The sequence below is a fragment of the Poeciliopsis prolifica genome, unplaced genomic scaffold (genome assembly GCF_027474105.1).
Source record: "Poeciliopsis prolifica strain line A6 unplaced genomic scaffold, Auburn_PproV2 SCAFFOLD001, whole genome shotgun sequence".
Lineage (NCBI taxonomy): Eukaryota > Metazoa > Chordata > Actinopteri > Cyprinodontiformes > Poeciliidae > Poeciliopsis > Poeciliopsis prolifica.
The window spans coordinates 8,047,233-8,062,523 of NW_026562376.1; the positions used below are offsets into that span (position 1 = coordinate 8,047,233).

At 36.2% G+C, this 15,291-nt stretch overlaps 2 protein-coding genes across 4 annotated transcripts; one reads left to right on the forward strand and one right to left on the reverse strand.

Annotated features, from left to right (window-relative positions):
* The first annotated feature begins 23 nt into the window (after window positions 1-23).
* Window positions 24-2,051, forward strand: gcnt3 (glucosaminyl (N-acetyl) transferase 3, mucin type). Its single transcript, XM_055038804.1, has one exon. It carries the CDS (start codon window positions 403-405, stop codon window positions 1,693-1,695), a length of 1,293 nt encoding a protein of 430 aa, XP_054894779.1. The 5' UTR covers window positions 24-402; the 3' UTR covers window positions 1,696-2,051.
* Window positions 2,052-2,627: 576 nt separating this feature from the next.
* On the reverse strand, window positions 2,628-13,654 carry bnip2 (BCL2 interacting protein 2). 3 transcript variants are annotated; one of them, XM_055038792.1, is made up of 12 exons: window positions 13,598-13,652; window positions 12,685-12,933; window positions 9,708-9,803; window positions 9,513-9,577; window positions 9,049-9,225; window positions 6,718-6,900; window positions 6,500-6,602; window positions 6,290-6,421; window positions 6,079-6,165; window positions 5,895-5,993; window positions 4,583-4,618; window positions 2,628-3,218 (listed from the first exon to the last, which is right to left on the reverse strand). In XM_055038792.1, exons 1-12 carry the CDS (start codon window positions 13,618-13,620, stop codon window positions 3,161-3,163), a joined length of 1,308 nt encoding a protein of 435 aa, XP_054894767.1. In that variant the 5' UTR covers window positions 13,621-13,652; the 3' UTR covers window positions 2,628-3,160. The 3 variants fall into 3 exon arrangements, with proteins under 3 accessions (XP_054894767.1, XP_054894750.1, XP_054894758.1); XM_055038775.1 differs by having other exon boundaries at window positions 12,685-13,654; XM_055038783.1 differs by lacking the exon at window positions 4,583-4,618 and having other exon boundaries at window positions 12,685-13,654.
* Window positions 13,655-15,291: the final 1,637 nt, after the last annotated feature.

Consider the following 15,291-nt stretch of genomic DNA (forward strand, 5'->3'; position numbering starts at 1 on the left):
AATGCAACATTGAAATTAATAAAACAGCTGCTCTTCAATATTGAGGTTCCCATCACACAAGGCTTTCCAGTACTGTTGCATTTCGGACAGTTAGTGAGCCGGCCACAATCGGTACAGCCAGAACTGTCGCGATGTTTTGTATTTGTCTAAGGGAGTGTTCTGACACTCCTAAGACAACTACAAAAAAGTATACATCAACCTCCTCAGAAATTCTGCCTTCATTCAAGCAATGGAACAATATTTTATCATCGATAAGAATGTTGCTTTAGTCAGTCCGCCCCCTTACATCTTATTGGACACACTTCCACACCTGCATAAATAAAGAGATGATTATGCACCACCTTCAAACTGAAAAACTGCATTGATGAGAGCTCACCTGCCCTGTCGCCTCTGAACAAAGAAATGACTTACACAAAGCTCCAGAGAAGATGGACGTCTTTGTGGGCCTTTTGCAGCTTGGCTTTTTTGTTCTTTTCCTTTGTTTTTTGGAAAACCATCATTGATAGAAGTTCGCCCTCTCAATTTCATATCCCGGAGCAGTTTTCCGCTGACCTGCCTGCCTGTTTAGCCATCATCACTGGAGATGTAGAGGGTACCAAGGCTGAAGTAGAAGAGCTTCTACAATCCAGGAGAAGGAAAACAACTCTTTCTGAGAATTTCTACATTAATGCAACTAAGGATTGTGCAGCTTACATTGAGAATAGAGGTTTTGTTAAAGTGCCTTTAAGTGAGGAGGAGCAAAATTTTCCCATTGCATACTCCATAGTGATACACGAGAAGATTGAGATGTTTGAACGACTCCTACGATCTATTTATGCTCCACAGAACATCTACTGTGTCCATATTGACCAGAAGTCTTCCCTGTCTTTTCACAAGGCTGTGAAGGAAATAGTTTCCTGCTTTCCCAATGTTTTTGTAGCCAGTAAATTAGAACGTGTTGTGTATGCTTCATGGTCCAGAGTACAGGCAGATCTGAACTGCATGAGAGATCTGCTGCACTCTGATGTTCAATGGAGATACCTGTTGAATACCTGTGGGACAGACTTTCCCATTAAAACCAACAGGGAGATGGTGATGGTTCTGAAAGTCCTCAATGGGAGGAACAGCATGGAAACTGAAGCCACCAGTGTCTCCAAGAAAATGCGCTGGCAGTACCACCACAATGTCTCCAACGGCGTCATCAGAACAGACATGAGAAAAAGCCCGCCACCCATTAGCAGCCCAATGTTCTCAGGAAACGCCTACTTTGTGGTCTCAAGGGCCTTTGTGAAATACGTGATGCAGAACGGAGAGGTTCAGAAATTTATGGAGTGGGAAAAAGACACATACAGTCCAGACGAGCACATGTGGGCCACCCTGCAGAGAATGTCCTCGGTTCCTGGATCAATGCCCCCAAACGGCAAATATGACACATCGGACATGATGGCTCTCGCCCGAGTTGTCAAGTGGTCTTATTTAGCAGGAGACGTGAAAAAAGGAGCTCCGTACTATCCATGCACGGGGGCCTACAGGAGAGCTGTGTGTGTGTTCGGCGCCGGCGACCTCCTGTGGCTCCTGAGACAGCAGCAACTCTTTGCAAATAAGTTTGACCCAGAAGTTGATGACATTTCTATCAGGTGTTTGGAGTCAGTTCTGCGTTTCAAAGCTTTGGGTCATAACTTCCTGGATTCTCTGCAATATCCAAATCTGTTGTAGAATCTAAAATGTATATAGCTTTTCTTTTCAAATGGAGCAGCTTTAAACCAGGTATAAGCTGGTTTAAGATTCTCACAGTGTGATGATCCACGAGTAAACGTTCAAGGTCGGTATTACCAGTGAAATGTCTAAAATAAAATGTTACTTTTTTTTAAATTACTGTTAAAATAACTTGTTTTATTACAGTTGTAATGTTATCTGTAATGTGTTTGATGTGCAAATTTGTCTTGTAGGCAAATAAAACACAATTACTTCCTGCTGAAAGCATATTAGCAGTGCACAAGTGTACATATTTTTTTAACTTTGTGTCAATGTTATTCTGTTTCATATACAATGCTCTAAATCTTTGATTTCAATAAAATCTGTATGTTTTGTGATTTAATTTTTTGGTAATAATTACAAGAATCTTCTAAGTAGTAAACATTTTTGGAATTTTACAACTACGTAAGAATACAGTTTTTAACTTTTTTTTTCTTCTAATACATTTAAGTCCTATATGAATGATAAAAATCACCTTTAACAGTTTATAACGCTGATTTCATAAGCTGACATTTAGTCCCTAGCACGCAAGCTGGGCACAAGAAGGTAACCACATCACTGTCTTCTTACTTCATATATTAACAATAATAATTGGGGCTTGGATAGATTTGTTAGTTAAAATCTGTTCTTAGAAAAAGTCCCATTTATAAGCTATGAGCTAAAAGTGGATAATGTACGATTAAGACGGTCTCTAATTGCTTCTTGACCACTTCAAGAAGAATCAGGTTAAATGTAATAAGTTGACAGAATAAGCATTAAACAACATCAAACAATATCTTACAACATACCTCCATAAAATGTAACACCTTTTATGACAAATTTATGTCTTGATTTTCCACAAACCCGGTATACATGGATATTTAATCAGAAACAACATCCCAGTGAGAGGCATCAAAAAAAAAAACAACCTTTATTTTCCCCAGGTGAAATTTTAACAGAACATCAGCAATGAACAGTGGAAAAGGTGCTGCCAACACTTTACATAAAATGCCACTCTGTGAGTTTGACACCTATAAATTTCAGTTTAAAAATCAGTTCATAAAAATATATTAAATTTATCTCTAACACCTTGTATATAAATATATATTTCAATGTAACAAAGAAGAACATGCAGCAACCACTTGCAACAAAGTGTTAAATAGTGAGGATTTAACTAAGAAACCGAAGACAGGCTTGGCTTCACATAGGGGACTAAATAAAAGCAAAATACAATTTTTCAAACAGCAAATGTGGGCAAAGTTATAAGGGTTAGGTTGTTTGATAAACAAGAAATAGATACACCAAAATGTCTGAAAATGTAACAAACAGCATAGATTAAAAAATGCACTCTAGGTGCAAACAAATTCTCCTGCAACTGAGCAGAACATAAACATGAGGACAGAAGTTAAGAGATTGAGACTCCTCCTCATGAGGCGCTGTGAAGTGGTCACTCAGGAACAGCAGCAGCAGCCATCTCCACCTTCCCGGATATTTCCTGGTCAACTCTGCAGAAACATTCAGAAGTCAGATTCAGTTGTTAATGCCAAGTGTACACGACAATGTTTTTAATTTTCTTTGAGAACACACAAATATCCTTTAAGGACAAATATGTGCATTTACTGGATATCCATCTTTCAGCTTATTGGAAAGTGTGGTAAATCAAATCAATGCACTTTATGCGTTTCAAATGGATTTTAACTGTAATTTTACCAATCAGGCCAATTTCGATTGAGGTCTGACCTACTGATTTAGATTTGGACATGTTCTCACAATTTCACTCCAAATAAAAAAATTAAAAAAAAGAACTAAGCTGCAAGTTTTTTGATAGAGGTGGTCATTTTCAAAGTAATGGAAAATGAAGGAATTGGAGAAATATGGATAAGTCCTTAATATTTCTAGATTAAGAAGAATGAACTGTTAATCTTAATGTCAAGAAGTTTGTAGTGTGCAACTCCTCACAAGAACTTTTGTTTCAACAGATTATAAACTGAAAACTCCTCTGTCCTTCACAGTTAAAATAATTTTATACTTTTCAATCAGTCATACCAATCAGAGCAGCAGCTGAACATTAATCACTTATCAGGAAAGAGCGGTACATTTCCGAGTGCAAGAGGAAAGCTGACAAACGATCTATTTACCAAAACATCAGTGGGGAGCAGGGGTGCAGGGAGTGAGTCATGCAGAAAGCTGTGAGCGTGAACAAGCTGGGCGTTCAGTGAGGGCCACTTACTGACAACCATGTGAGGACACGGTTAATGTGCAACAGTGCAACCACAAGCACCACAATGACGGGGACAAACTAGTTCCTTGTGGCACTAACTTAGACAAAAAAATAAATAAAAAAAAAATAAAAAAAACTTACCAAATAGAAACTGCAGCAACTCTAAACCTGTTTGGTTTTCGGGCGTTTTTTTTTTTGTTTTTTTATTTAAACATGAAATAAGTGCCAGTAAGTGTGACATCAAGACAATCTGTGCAGTTATTTTCATATAAACTGTTTAAAGTTGTCACATTGTTTTCTGAACTGGGTAAGAAAGTGCACATTCTGAAATACAAAAAGCCTTGCACAAAATGTAAATATTTTAAACTATGCAGAATAAAATGATGCTGCTAACTTTACATTGCTGGCTCAGACAAGAATTTTGCTGGTTAAACATTCACCAAGCCACCTATTTTAATGAGCAGGCAGTCATTCGGTCTGTTTACTTGGAATTTAAATCACATCAGTTGAGATTTGCAGAGGAGATTGTCTTTTCTTTAAGAGAATAGGTGCCTTGGTGTGTTTCTGCAAGCTACCTGATCTCTTCATTGTTAGTGTCACAAAATACAAAAGGATGCAGAAACTGACCCTTGGTCAAAGTGCAAATACCTTTTATTCCTTTTCCTATTTTTTTCGGCGTCAAACCTTAAGAGGGGCAGGAAAACTGGTTTAAGCATAGAAAATGTAGACAACCAACACCAACAACAGATCAAAATGTGTAGAATGTTAAGAGATTCTCTGAAGGTTTGAGCAGTATCTTTTTAAAAGAATGGAAACAAATAACATGAAGATGATGTTCGTTTCATCTTTTCACAATACTTTACAAATATCTTTCCTACTGTATACACACACATTATGTATTTATATTATATATATATATTTTTTCCCAAGATCTAAAAAGCCTTAGCACAGATCTAACCTGTTAGATAGGGCTTAGATGTATTCATGGTGCGAAAAAATCCTGTGAACTAAATGCTTGCTCTAATTTGAATCCAATATCTACATTTCTGCCAAAGATGACTTTTCAATTATCTGCATCCGACAACAATCCTTGTAAACTGAAGTGGAACCAGCTAATTGTTGACATAAAAAAACATATTGATAACTGGTGCAGGCTAAAAGTGCTTTTAATCATAGCTTAGTTCCATCTTTTTTAATATCTTACAACATATAAAAAAAATGAACTAGACAGTCTTACTCAAAGTCTGAGGAGAGTATAAAAGTGAGTGATGACTACAAAGAAGAATGTAACAGTGTAGCAAAAAGAAACAGAAATTCAACACTTAGGAAGCAGTAGGACATCGCCTTTGAGCGACTAGGACATGCTGATGTTGTGTCTGGCTTTGTAGCAAACAAACAAAATGCAATTCAACAATGTATTGGCGGTGCAAATACAGCTGCCTTCTTCCACTTTTTTCATTCAATGATTACAAACCTCGTTGAGTTTTATGTGATAGAGCAACACAAAGTTGTGATTTTTAAGAGAACGGAAACAATTTATGATTTTCTTTTATCAAATAAAGTTGAAGGTTTACTCTGCATGTCTATAACGCAAAATAAAATCCTTCACAAGAGGACTTACCAGAAACAGAACCAGTCTTATCTACTTTGATCTCGGTATAAATACAGCTGGATTATCTTATAGTGTTTATCAAACAGCATCATGAAGACCAATGACCACATCAGAAAAGTCAGGGAGAAACTTGTGGAGGAGAGCAATATTGAGAGAAGCAGCCAAGAGGCCATTATTTGTGCAGAGGGTATCCTTAGACATCTTCAAGCAACTGTTGAAGATTTGGCAGCTCATACCCTCTCCTATATTCTTTTTCTACTGAAAACAGAGTGAAAATTCAACCGTAATACAGCTATAAATGTAACTGGAAAACCTCAACCAAATGGTGTTCATGTGTCGAAAACTCACTGTTTGATACATTCTGGTATAGCCACGTACTCCATAGGGACAAGCTCAGCAAGGTCTTTCAAGCTGTACACATACTTGACTTTCTGAGAAAACTTGGAGCTGCATCAGGAAACAGAAATGGCACAATATAAATATTTTTGCCTACATCATTTCAATTTTCCAAATACTTATACCCGCAACATACCTTATGAAGGGTTTTGTGAGTGCCAGCAGGGTACGAATGAACCAAGAGGGGTGGACAATTATCAGCGATTTTAGGTTTTTACGTAACCTATACGAAGAGACCAATCAGAGGTTAAGGTCAACCATGGTCTCCCGATTGGACTAAACGAAAGTGGTGACATCTCTATTCTAACTATGACAATAGCGTCTTTTACAGAGTTGTGCTGAATTACCTGCGATCGATCTGCTGGTAGCACTTTCTGAGCCAGCTAACAGCTGGCATCTTTTTCCGAGACGTTGCTCCATTCAAATACACAATCATGTAATTCTCAGCAACCAGCAGCTCCAGTGTGCCAATGACATACCTGGAGAAGAAATCACACGTCAAGTAATTGTTTCAAATGCTGGCAGTAAGATCCCAATTAATTTGCACAGACTCGTACTTAAATAAATTATCCATGATGTATCTGTAGTTTGGTTGACCGCTCTCAGGCATGAAGCAAACAGCAAACACAATGATGGCATTCAAACCATCTCCATAATAACCTGCAAACATATCAAACATTTATAAGGGTTTCTTTAAAGTAAGAAAATTTGGAATCCTAAAACCATTAAACTCAAGTCATTGTGTTTTTGTGCAAGGCAGTAAGATTATACTGACCTCCGTGGCTGATGACTTTCTTGTAAGGTTCTATGGCTTTCATGTCCACTCTGTGATCTTGATCTCCAATACGGAAAATCCTCCATCGGCGTCCTTCTTCACGCTCCTCTGAGGCTGAATATTCCTGGACCGAATCGACAGTTTTCTGTAGTATTTCTGTGGTTTTTGGCTTAGGAAGATCATCTGAATGAAAAACAAATAATAATCTGAATATATATTTTAGCAAATAAATTAAGCCATCAAATGATTTGTGCGATTAAAATCAGAGCATTTTTTATCAAATATACATTCAAATCTTTAGATTATTTCCTCATGCTCCAATTACATCCAGTTGAGATCATCTGTATCTTGACAGCATGCTTTGCTCTCAAATTAAAATCCAACAATCACAACTGTGGTTCATTATCTCTTTCTAGGCCTTTCATTAGGAAGAAAAAAAAACCTGCATTTTTTTCATAAAAAACATCACATGACAACTAAAATTAACAAACACTAAATAAAAAATTTACATACTCTGTAGAAAAGCAAACTACATATTTTCTTTCACTACGATCACTGTAATTATAAAGTGATATTTGGAGGGCCCATAGCAAAGTCGAAATCTTAGTTTCATAGAAAATTTGTGGGCAGCATATGAAGAGTGTGTATTAGCACAGCTGTCTGCATACCTGACTCAGTTACAGCCGGTCTGTTGGGAAGAATGAGCCAAAATCACTACAAACTACTGAGAGGTCAATGGCAGGAATATCAAACCTTTTTTTTTTATTCAGAGACTTCAGTAACCCATTTCATGTGTTGTTTTGGTTGCTAAATCTAAAAAAAAAAATCCTAACCAAGTTGCAGGTTTAAATTATTTTTGAAAATTAAAGTTTATTGATGTTTCAGAGGGTGTGCTGGCATTTCTATGCCATAAACAATTACTTGCAACTCAAAACTTTGTTGTTAATTGTAATAACTTGTGGGACAATTTATTGTCCAGCAAAAGTTATCGTGATAAACCTGTTCTGTCTGATTTAATTTCAGACAGTGCAAACAAATTTATTCCAATATAAATGTATGTAAACTCCTAGTTGCACTAAGCTATTCTTCCCAGAAATACCCAAGGAACTTCTGTGTGTATTTTGTACATCTATTGCTGTACAGTGTTTCAATATTAAGACAAGTATTAGGATGATCAAAGTCAAACTACACAAATAAATTCAACTGAAACACTTATATGGGGATGTTTATACAGTAAGCACATTTGCAATATACACCAAATTTTAGATTTCAGTTTGATTTGCATTCTCCTTATCTGGTCCATATTTTCCAGTAAGAGAAAAGCATTTTTTATTGTAACATCTACAGAATTTATTTACAATCAAATCCAAGTCCTTAAAAAGAGAAAAACCATAAAATAGTGAATATATTGAAAATAAACCATTTCTGAAGTGATAAACTGTCATTAGTACCATAGAAAATGATCAAAATAAAAGCAAGAAACATAACATGTGGGAGAAAATCCATTCAAACAAGTGAAAAGATGATTGGGATAAAGGATTTGATTGACTTGTGGTTTGTAAAAAAAATAAAAAAAATCACTGAAGACTGTCCAAGAACTCTTACCACAAGAAGACAAAAACCTGCAGTTGGACTGCAGCCTGTTTCCAGGCAGACATAGGAAACAACTCTTCCAAGTGAGAAAGAGGAATGCAGCAATGTGGGAACAAGAACAACAAACAGCATTTTAAACAGAGTTGAGGAGGTAAGCTACCAAAAAACCCTAAAAAGTCCATGAAGTATAATGTTTAGAGACCAAGTTTAGTAAAACAAGACCAGGCAGCTTCTCATTTCTAAACTGAAGTCTAGCTTTTCATAACAGGATTCCACATGCATGTACACGCTGGGTGATGAAGCTTGAATATAAAATCTGATTTTTTTTCATAATAAATTCGATTTTAGTTTATTCTTTTCTTGCTTTTTCTTTAAAAAAATTACAAAAGTATTTTCAAGACCTGTTTTTTATTTCTATTATTCCTTTTGTGAGTTGATCTGAATTCAAAGTTTAAATAAATAAAAGCTGTGAAACCAGGTGGTAGACCCAAGCTGGGCTGACATCACTCCGAACTATGGAAATCAAGGAGAGGGAAAAACTGTTTTCAAAAATGAAATCTTCAAAAAACTGAAAATTAAAATTGATTTACCGCCCAGCCCATACATGCATGTTCCCAAGAATGTATCACTTTTTCCCATCACTATGTTTACTGGGATTACTTTGACATTCTGTTAGTAAGGCAAAGTAAATTAATCAGTGTTACAAGAAAGTAATAAAACCAACACAATGGTTTTTACCTTCCCATTCAAATTCATTGCTGTTGTCTGAGGGCGTCTCCATGTCATCGAGATCTAGATCTGTAATTTCCTCCAACTCATCAGAGAGAAGAGAACTTTCGCTGCGGTCCAGAGTCAAACTCATGTCTGGAGCAGAGAGCTTTTTCTTGGCCGTCTTGCTTTGGTTCTCTCCATAACCTGGGATAGTTAATAACCGTTAGTAGTTCTATTATATGTGCAGCCACTTTAAAAATAAACAAAATTATTTATTTTTAATGCAATGATAAGGGATTATCATTGCAAAAAACAATAATAATTTTGGAAAAAAAAAAAAAAAAAAACAACTGAAAAAGGTTAAAGTAAGACTCAAGAGTCCTCTAAGGATTTAACTTTAAGATTCAGAAAAGCATCTGAAAAAACATTTTAAACAGTTCAGATTTTTTTAATTTGTACAATAATATGAGGTGTTGGTGTGTTATGATTACCAGGGTCTCTGTCTTCAGAGGTTCCAGAAAAAAACTCATCAAGCTCCTCTTCCTCTGGGAGGGGCCTGATGAAAAATAAGTTAATCTTAATTTCAGTTCTTTATGATTTTCACAGTTTTGCCCATAATGTGTGCAAAAGCATCTATGCACAATACATTTTATACTGAGCTATATTGCATTTGGGCATGTCAGTACCGTGGGAAGTCTTCATCTTGCCACTCTTCCTTCAGCTCAACTCCTTCCATTCTCAAACGAGCTTCTGTAGTGGCGACTGACTCTTGCCGCTCCAAGCTGCTTGTGGAGGAGGAGGGAGGGACACAAACAAAAATTCAACATTTCATAGTTAACTGAATCTAATTGCTAAAAAACAGGATGTTTATAGAATAAAATGGGCAAAGTTCAAGAGCGAGCCACCACAGATTATCTGTAAAATGTAAACACATAATTGGTTATTTTTTTAAAGGTGATGCATACAGTCTAAATGGGATGAGCCAGGAAGCCTTAAAGTTGAACTCATTTGCCAAAACACCACGGCACCGTTCATTTGGGGGTTACTGAGTCAGACACTGGGACCCTGTTTAAAGACACTGGTGCCCTGAAGATAAAATCATTTCATCAAGTACACTGACCTAATTTAGCCTTCACTGGAGTCGAAGTTAAAGCAAACCTTCCTTCAGGCTCAATGACAGCTGTCTCTGGTGATAGTCTCAAAGAAAATTAGCGAGTTTGAAGGTCTACTTTGTATAGCTTCTTTTTAAATCAAATTGATATGTTAAACTGATTCCCTATTATGCATAACAAGCATAAAACAGTTGAAAATTTAAATGCAAGTAATTATTGCTGTGCATAGGCAGGTTAATCATAAGATCTGTTTAATTTAGAAGGCTCCTAAAGCTTTGTGTATGTATTTGATACAAAGTAATACATGGAGAGTAACGACAGCACTAAATATTTATGACAAAGCACTGTAATACTCATATGTGACGCATTGTGAGGCTAATCATCATACAATACACTTTTAGTCCCATGTTTAAGCCTCAAGTCAAAAACATCAGCTTGTAACTCGTCTCCTAATAGGGTATTTTGCCGTTTGAAAGCTTACCAGCTTCTGCTAAGAGCTTAGTTTATAAGCCATACGCCGAACTCATGATAAATGTGGAATCTGTGCTGCTGTGACACAGGGACCTCTTTAGAATACAAAAATGCATTTGTGCTTATACAGAAATTCCACAGATGTGGTATTTAATGTCAGAATAAATCCATTTAGGCATCTGTTTAGAAATGTCAATTATCTCTAAACAAGCCAACAGCTGAAATAGGGTAATTACTTCCTTCAAAGGAAAACTGCAGACCAAGTGTAAAGACTAATAGTAAGTTACTTCCACAAAATGAGGAAGCTGAACTGCAAAAAAATTAGAAAGTTAAAAAAACCTTGAATCATAACACTGAGTTTATATAAAGCCACACAAATCCCAACACGATGTCAATTTATATGGAAATGTGAAGTTGAACTGTGAAGATGTTGTCTGTGTGAAATGTCACACACACCAATGTGCTGTTTTTGTGATTTCAGTAGAAATCCAATGCCTGTCTACTTTCCCACACAGAACATCTGACATTTTATTTTAAAAAATATGCAGATTTCTTACAAGGGTGCAGGTGATGCGAGTACAAAGCTGTGGTGAATATTAAATATTGTAAACAATGATAACTGTAGAATAGAAATGATCTAAACCATTCTTGCAGTTTTTAGTGTTCCCACATATGTAAAATCCCATCATTTTCTGGACAACTCAATCCTTTAGGTTCATCTTAAACTGTAAAATATATGAACTGGTCAAAGTCTCACTGAATTATTTGATGCTATTAATTAAGATTCTTCAAAACACCAACTGTGATTTGTTATGAATGGTTGCCAGGGGAGATTACAGAATTCCTCAAACAAAACAAAAAAAATAGTTTTTCCAAAAATAAAGCCATTGTTAAATTTATTTTTATTGCATGCTTAAAGATAGCTGTATTTAAATTACAGCTATCTTTAAGCAGTCTGGTCTCAGCACCCCAACAGGTGTAGGTTACCACCCTAATAAACATAGCATAAATTCATCTAAATCTGATTACATTTACTGTTGATTCATCTGCAATCAACAAGCTTTTTGAGACAGAATCGCAACCCCAACTTAACAAAAAATACAGTTGGGAATCTCATCCAAACCGCATCTCATCGTTTGAAATTATTTCTGCTGCAGTATGGCATTCTTATGATTTAACTGTAGTAGAAGTTCAGTGAAAATGCATGTGTATATGGACGAGACCTGAATTTATATTTATATTATAATTTATATTTATAATATAATTTTTTAAATGGGAGCAAAATACTTGGAGAAATGCTCGGGGTGATTTCATACACTTTCACAGTACTGGGAGGTCTTACAATAGAAGAGGCATTTGAAATTACTAAGAAAATCTGCAAAAACACATCATTTGCAAGCCAATATCACCACACGGAGCTTCAATGCTTCTCATCAATTTATTTCTATCGACTTTTAGCTGTGAACATTGTTTATATTGAGTAAGCAAGATTTTAAGTTTGCATGATTTTAAACTGCATAGAAATGATCACGAACTGCTCCTTCTAAGAAATAAACCTGCTGAACTGAGAAGTACAGGGGATTCCACTATAAACATTTTGCTGTAAACTGTAATTTGAGAAAGGGATTTGTTTCTTTAATTCCATTCAACTTTTAAGTAGTAATTTAAATACAGCTTGTTATAAATTACATAACCTGGGAATTTAAATCATGCTGAGAATTCTTTAGGCCTTCCTACATCTGTTTTCTTTATAAATAATTTCTCTATTTTTGTTACATTTTCAATGGCATGAAAAAGGGGAAGTTCATCTGGGAACAAACATGCAGAATGGTGAAAAATTTGTACGTTAAAATGGGATCTGCGCTCTGACAGAAATGTTTTCTTTCAAGACACCTGACATGATAAACTGCCATTGAAGAATTTCTAGCTTTTAAAAAACAAAGAAATAAAAAAGAAGCACAGATTTCCCAAAACGTTTAAAAAGATGCATAGTAGTTATTTTGATTTAAATTCTGATGCGATGTGAAATTACACACTTGTTAACAGTTTAATCACCTAAATAAATCCCCAAAATACACACCTTCCTGATGCTCCTGGCGGTGAATGCGCCTTGGGAAGGCTATCCGGGGCAGAGCTTCCTCCTCCAGACTGTTTCTGCACTTTTCCTGGCGTTGTCCTTCTTGTTTTGGTCACATTTTCTCGACGAGATTTTTCGCGATTTTCCAACGCTGAGGCCGGGCTACCCTGTAAATCCTGTCCACCCTCCTTTCTCGACACTCCGGAAGACGAGAGACTAGTTGTCTGTCTGTTTCCCAAATCCTCATCAGTCCTGCTGGGTGTGACACAATCTTGGTTGCTATTGTTCGAACTTGTATCACTTACACCCTTCAACACCGCTTCACTTTCTTTCACATCCGATGCCATGAGTCCTGTTATTAGGTTCCCTTGGTGCTGACGCGATTGAAAAAAAAATACTCTTTCTGATATTTCCTATGATAGTCAAAAAGCCAAACTGAGTTAACAACTTTTTCAGAAGTTTGTTGCTAACGGACTAGCTCTAGGAAACCGCAAACTAGCCAAGCGACGCGTTGCTAACACGTTTGTAAATCAGCATACCTAATAAGCTAAGCGGTGTGAAATATCACACCGTGTACTTAGATTTGATCACCTTTTCTGAACGCGATACAGTAAGAAGCTGGGGGTCTGAAAGTGTGCTAGCTTTGCACAAGCAGCAGTACGCAGTGATCCTGCTTATCAAGTTTCCTTCCTTCCTCCAAGTCACAATGCTCTCCCCTCTATTGCGGACGTTAACAAACGTTAGTCACGTTAGCTTTTTCGGCTACGTAGAGCTAACTTAGCAGGTAGCTGCGCCTAATAAAAGTTAAGTTTTGGATCAAATGTCAATTCTAAGCGGAATATATGTTCAGCCGCCTACTCTACACAGGTCTTCATTTGTTCAGGAAAATTAATAAATAGCGGTAGGTTGAACTTGCCAAAGTTCCAGGCTCCTCGACATACGGTTGCAACCATGGACGGTTAAACGGATAATGTGCGCGTGGGCATTTATTAAATTTGTGACGGGGTTGAAGAGAGGGGGGTGGGGGGAGGTGCTGGGGGGGTTCTGCTTCCACTTTCCACAAACACAGTTTCTTACTTCTGTTTTTACTCAGAGGTACAGCTTTATTTATATAATAGACCAGCCTCTCCTTGTTTCAATTACAATATTAGTATGAATTCCAAAATACCTGATCAAGCTGAAATATAACTTACACATTTTTTCAAAGTGATGACAGATGACTCTGGGCAGGAGCGACCTCTAATAGTAGCAGTCTATTGTACAGGTCAGAAGAAGCCCCTGCTGTCATATTATGGAGAGTATCCATAAAATGGATCCTCTTCCATAGAAGGGTTATTCATTTTGTGAATAAAATAATGGATTATCAGTGTTTACAAAGATCAAATGTCATGCCAAATTACAGTACACAAGATAAAGATGAGCATAATAATAATAATAATAATAATAATAATAATATAATAATAATAATAATAATAATGCAAACTATACAACTATATCGTTTGGAAAACATACCGGTACACTTATATTGACTAAATTAAAATATTATGGGGCTTGTTTGTCAGATTTAAAATATCTTTTGAAAATAATAATCAAGCAGGTAACAATAAACATACATGTCATTAAGCCCACATTTCTGTATTTTCTGTTTTTACTGGCTTAACGTGATAATGCAAATGCGTTTGCATTAGCTGTCAGTGGAAAACCATTATAACAAACCACAATGCATTGAAACATAATGCCTTTGACTATTATATCAAATTGACTTTTGGTATAATTGTTAATTTCACTGAAAAATTTCTTTATAAAACTATAATGTATATGAGTATATTCAGTGGTGGAAAATTCCATCTTGAAATATTGTCTTTAACAAAATCCCAGTTGTCAATGCTTTGCACAACTCTTGTGTTAACAGAAAACCTCTTTATTGTTCCTTACAGTATACTTTTCATAAAGTGGGAGCCTGCAGAGAAAATCTTTGACCTCTCCTCTTTGCACAACACCTCTTATGTGCTCTTCTCTAATTCGGGCCAAACACATTTTCTGTGTGACCAAGCAAGAGTTGTAAAGTAAAAAAATAAAAGTAGGCTACTTTGTTTTTGTACTTCAGTAGATTTTTCAGGTATTTGTACTTTACTTTTACTTTTATTTATCGTTCTAAGGCCTTTTTACTTTTACTTCCTACATTTTAAGAAAAAATCTGTACTTTCTACTTCTTACATTTTCACATATGACTCGTTACGTCCACGATAAAAAAAAACAAAAAACGTTAGGACAGTTCCAAAGGCCCTTGCCTGAGAGGGGCTCCTTCACAAAATATTTATTATTATTATTTGTAGTTGTTCATAAAAATAGATCATCACACCATTCATTTTAAGGATGCTTATTGGTCCCCCAAAAATGACAAAAACCCAGCATTATCATAAATCTATAAAATCCCCATGGACCGAACTTGAAAATTGGACATTATGTTGCTGACACTTAGCTTTCGTCAACAACTCAGAGGGAGAAGTGAGAGCTACGCTTAATGCAAATAATGTTGCAGCTGGAACACGGTGCGATAAATAATAAAACATAAATTAATAAAGCTTCGAGACAGGCACATTTTCCTCC

Bases quoted from the DNA above. Each gene is read 5' to 3' on its own strand.
- bnip2 (XM_055038775.1), bottom strand. From the start codon at position 13,028: ATGGCATCGGATGTGAAAGAAAGTGAAGCGGTGTTGAAGGGTGTAAGT. The intron at 9,578-9,707 runs GTACTGACATGC...ATTTTTCATCAG, and splicing joins CAAGATGAAGACTTCCCACG to GCCCCTCCCAGAGGAAGAGG. The intron at 6,603-6,717 runs GTCAGTATAATC...ATATGTTTGCAG, and splicing joins GAAAGTCATCAGCCACGGAG to GTTATTATGGAGATGGTTTG.
- gcnt3 (XM_055038804.1), top strand. From the start codon at position 403: ATGACTTACACAAAGCTCCAGAGAAGATGGACGTCTTTGTGGGCCTTT.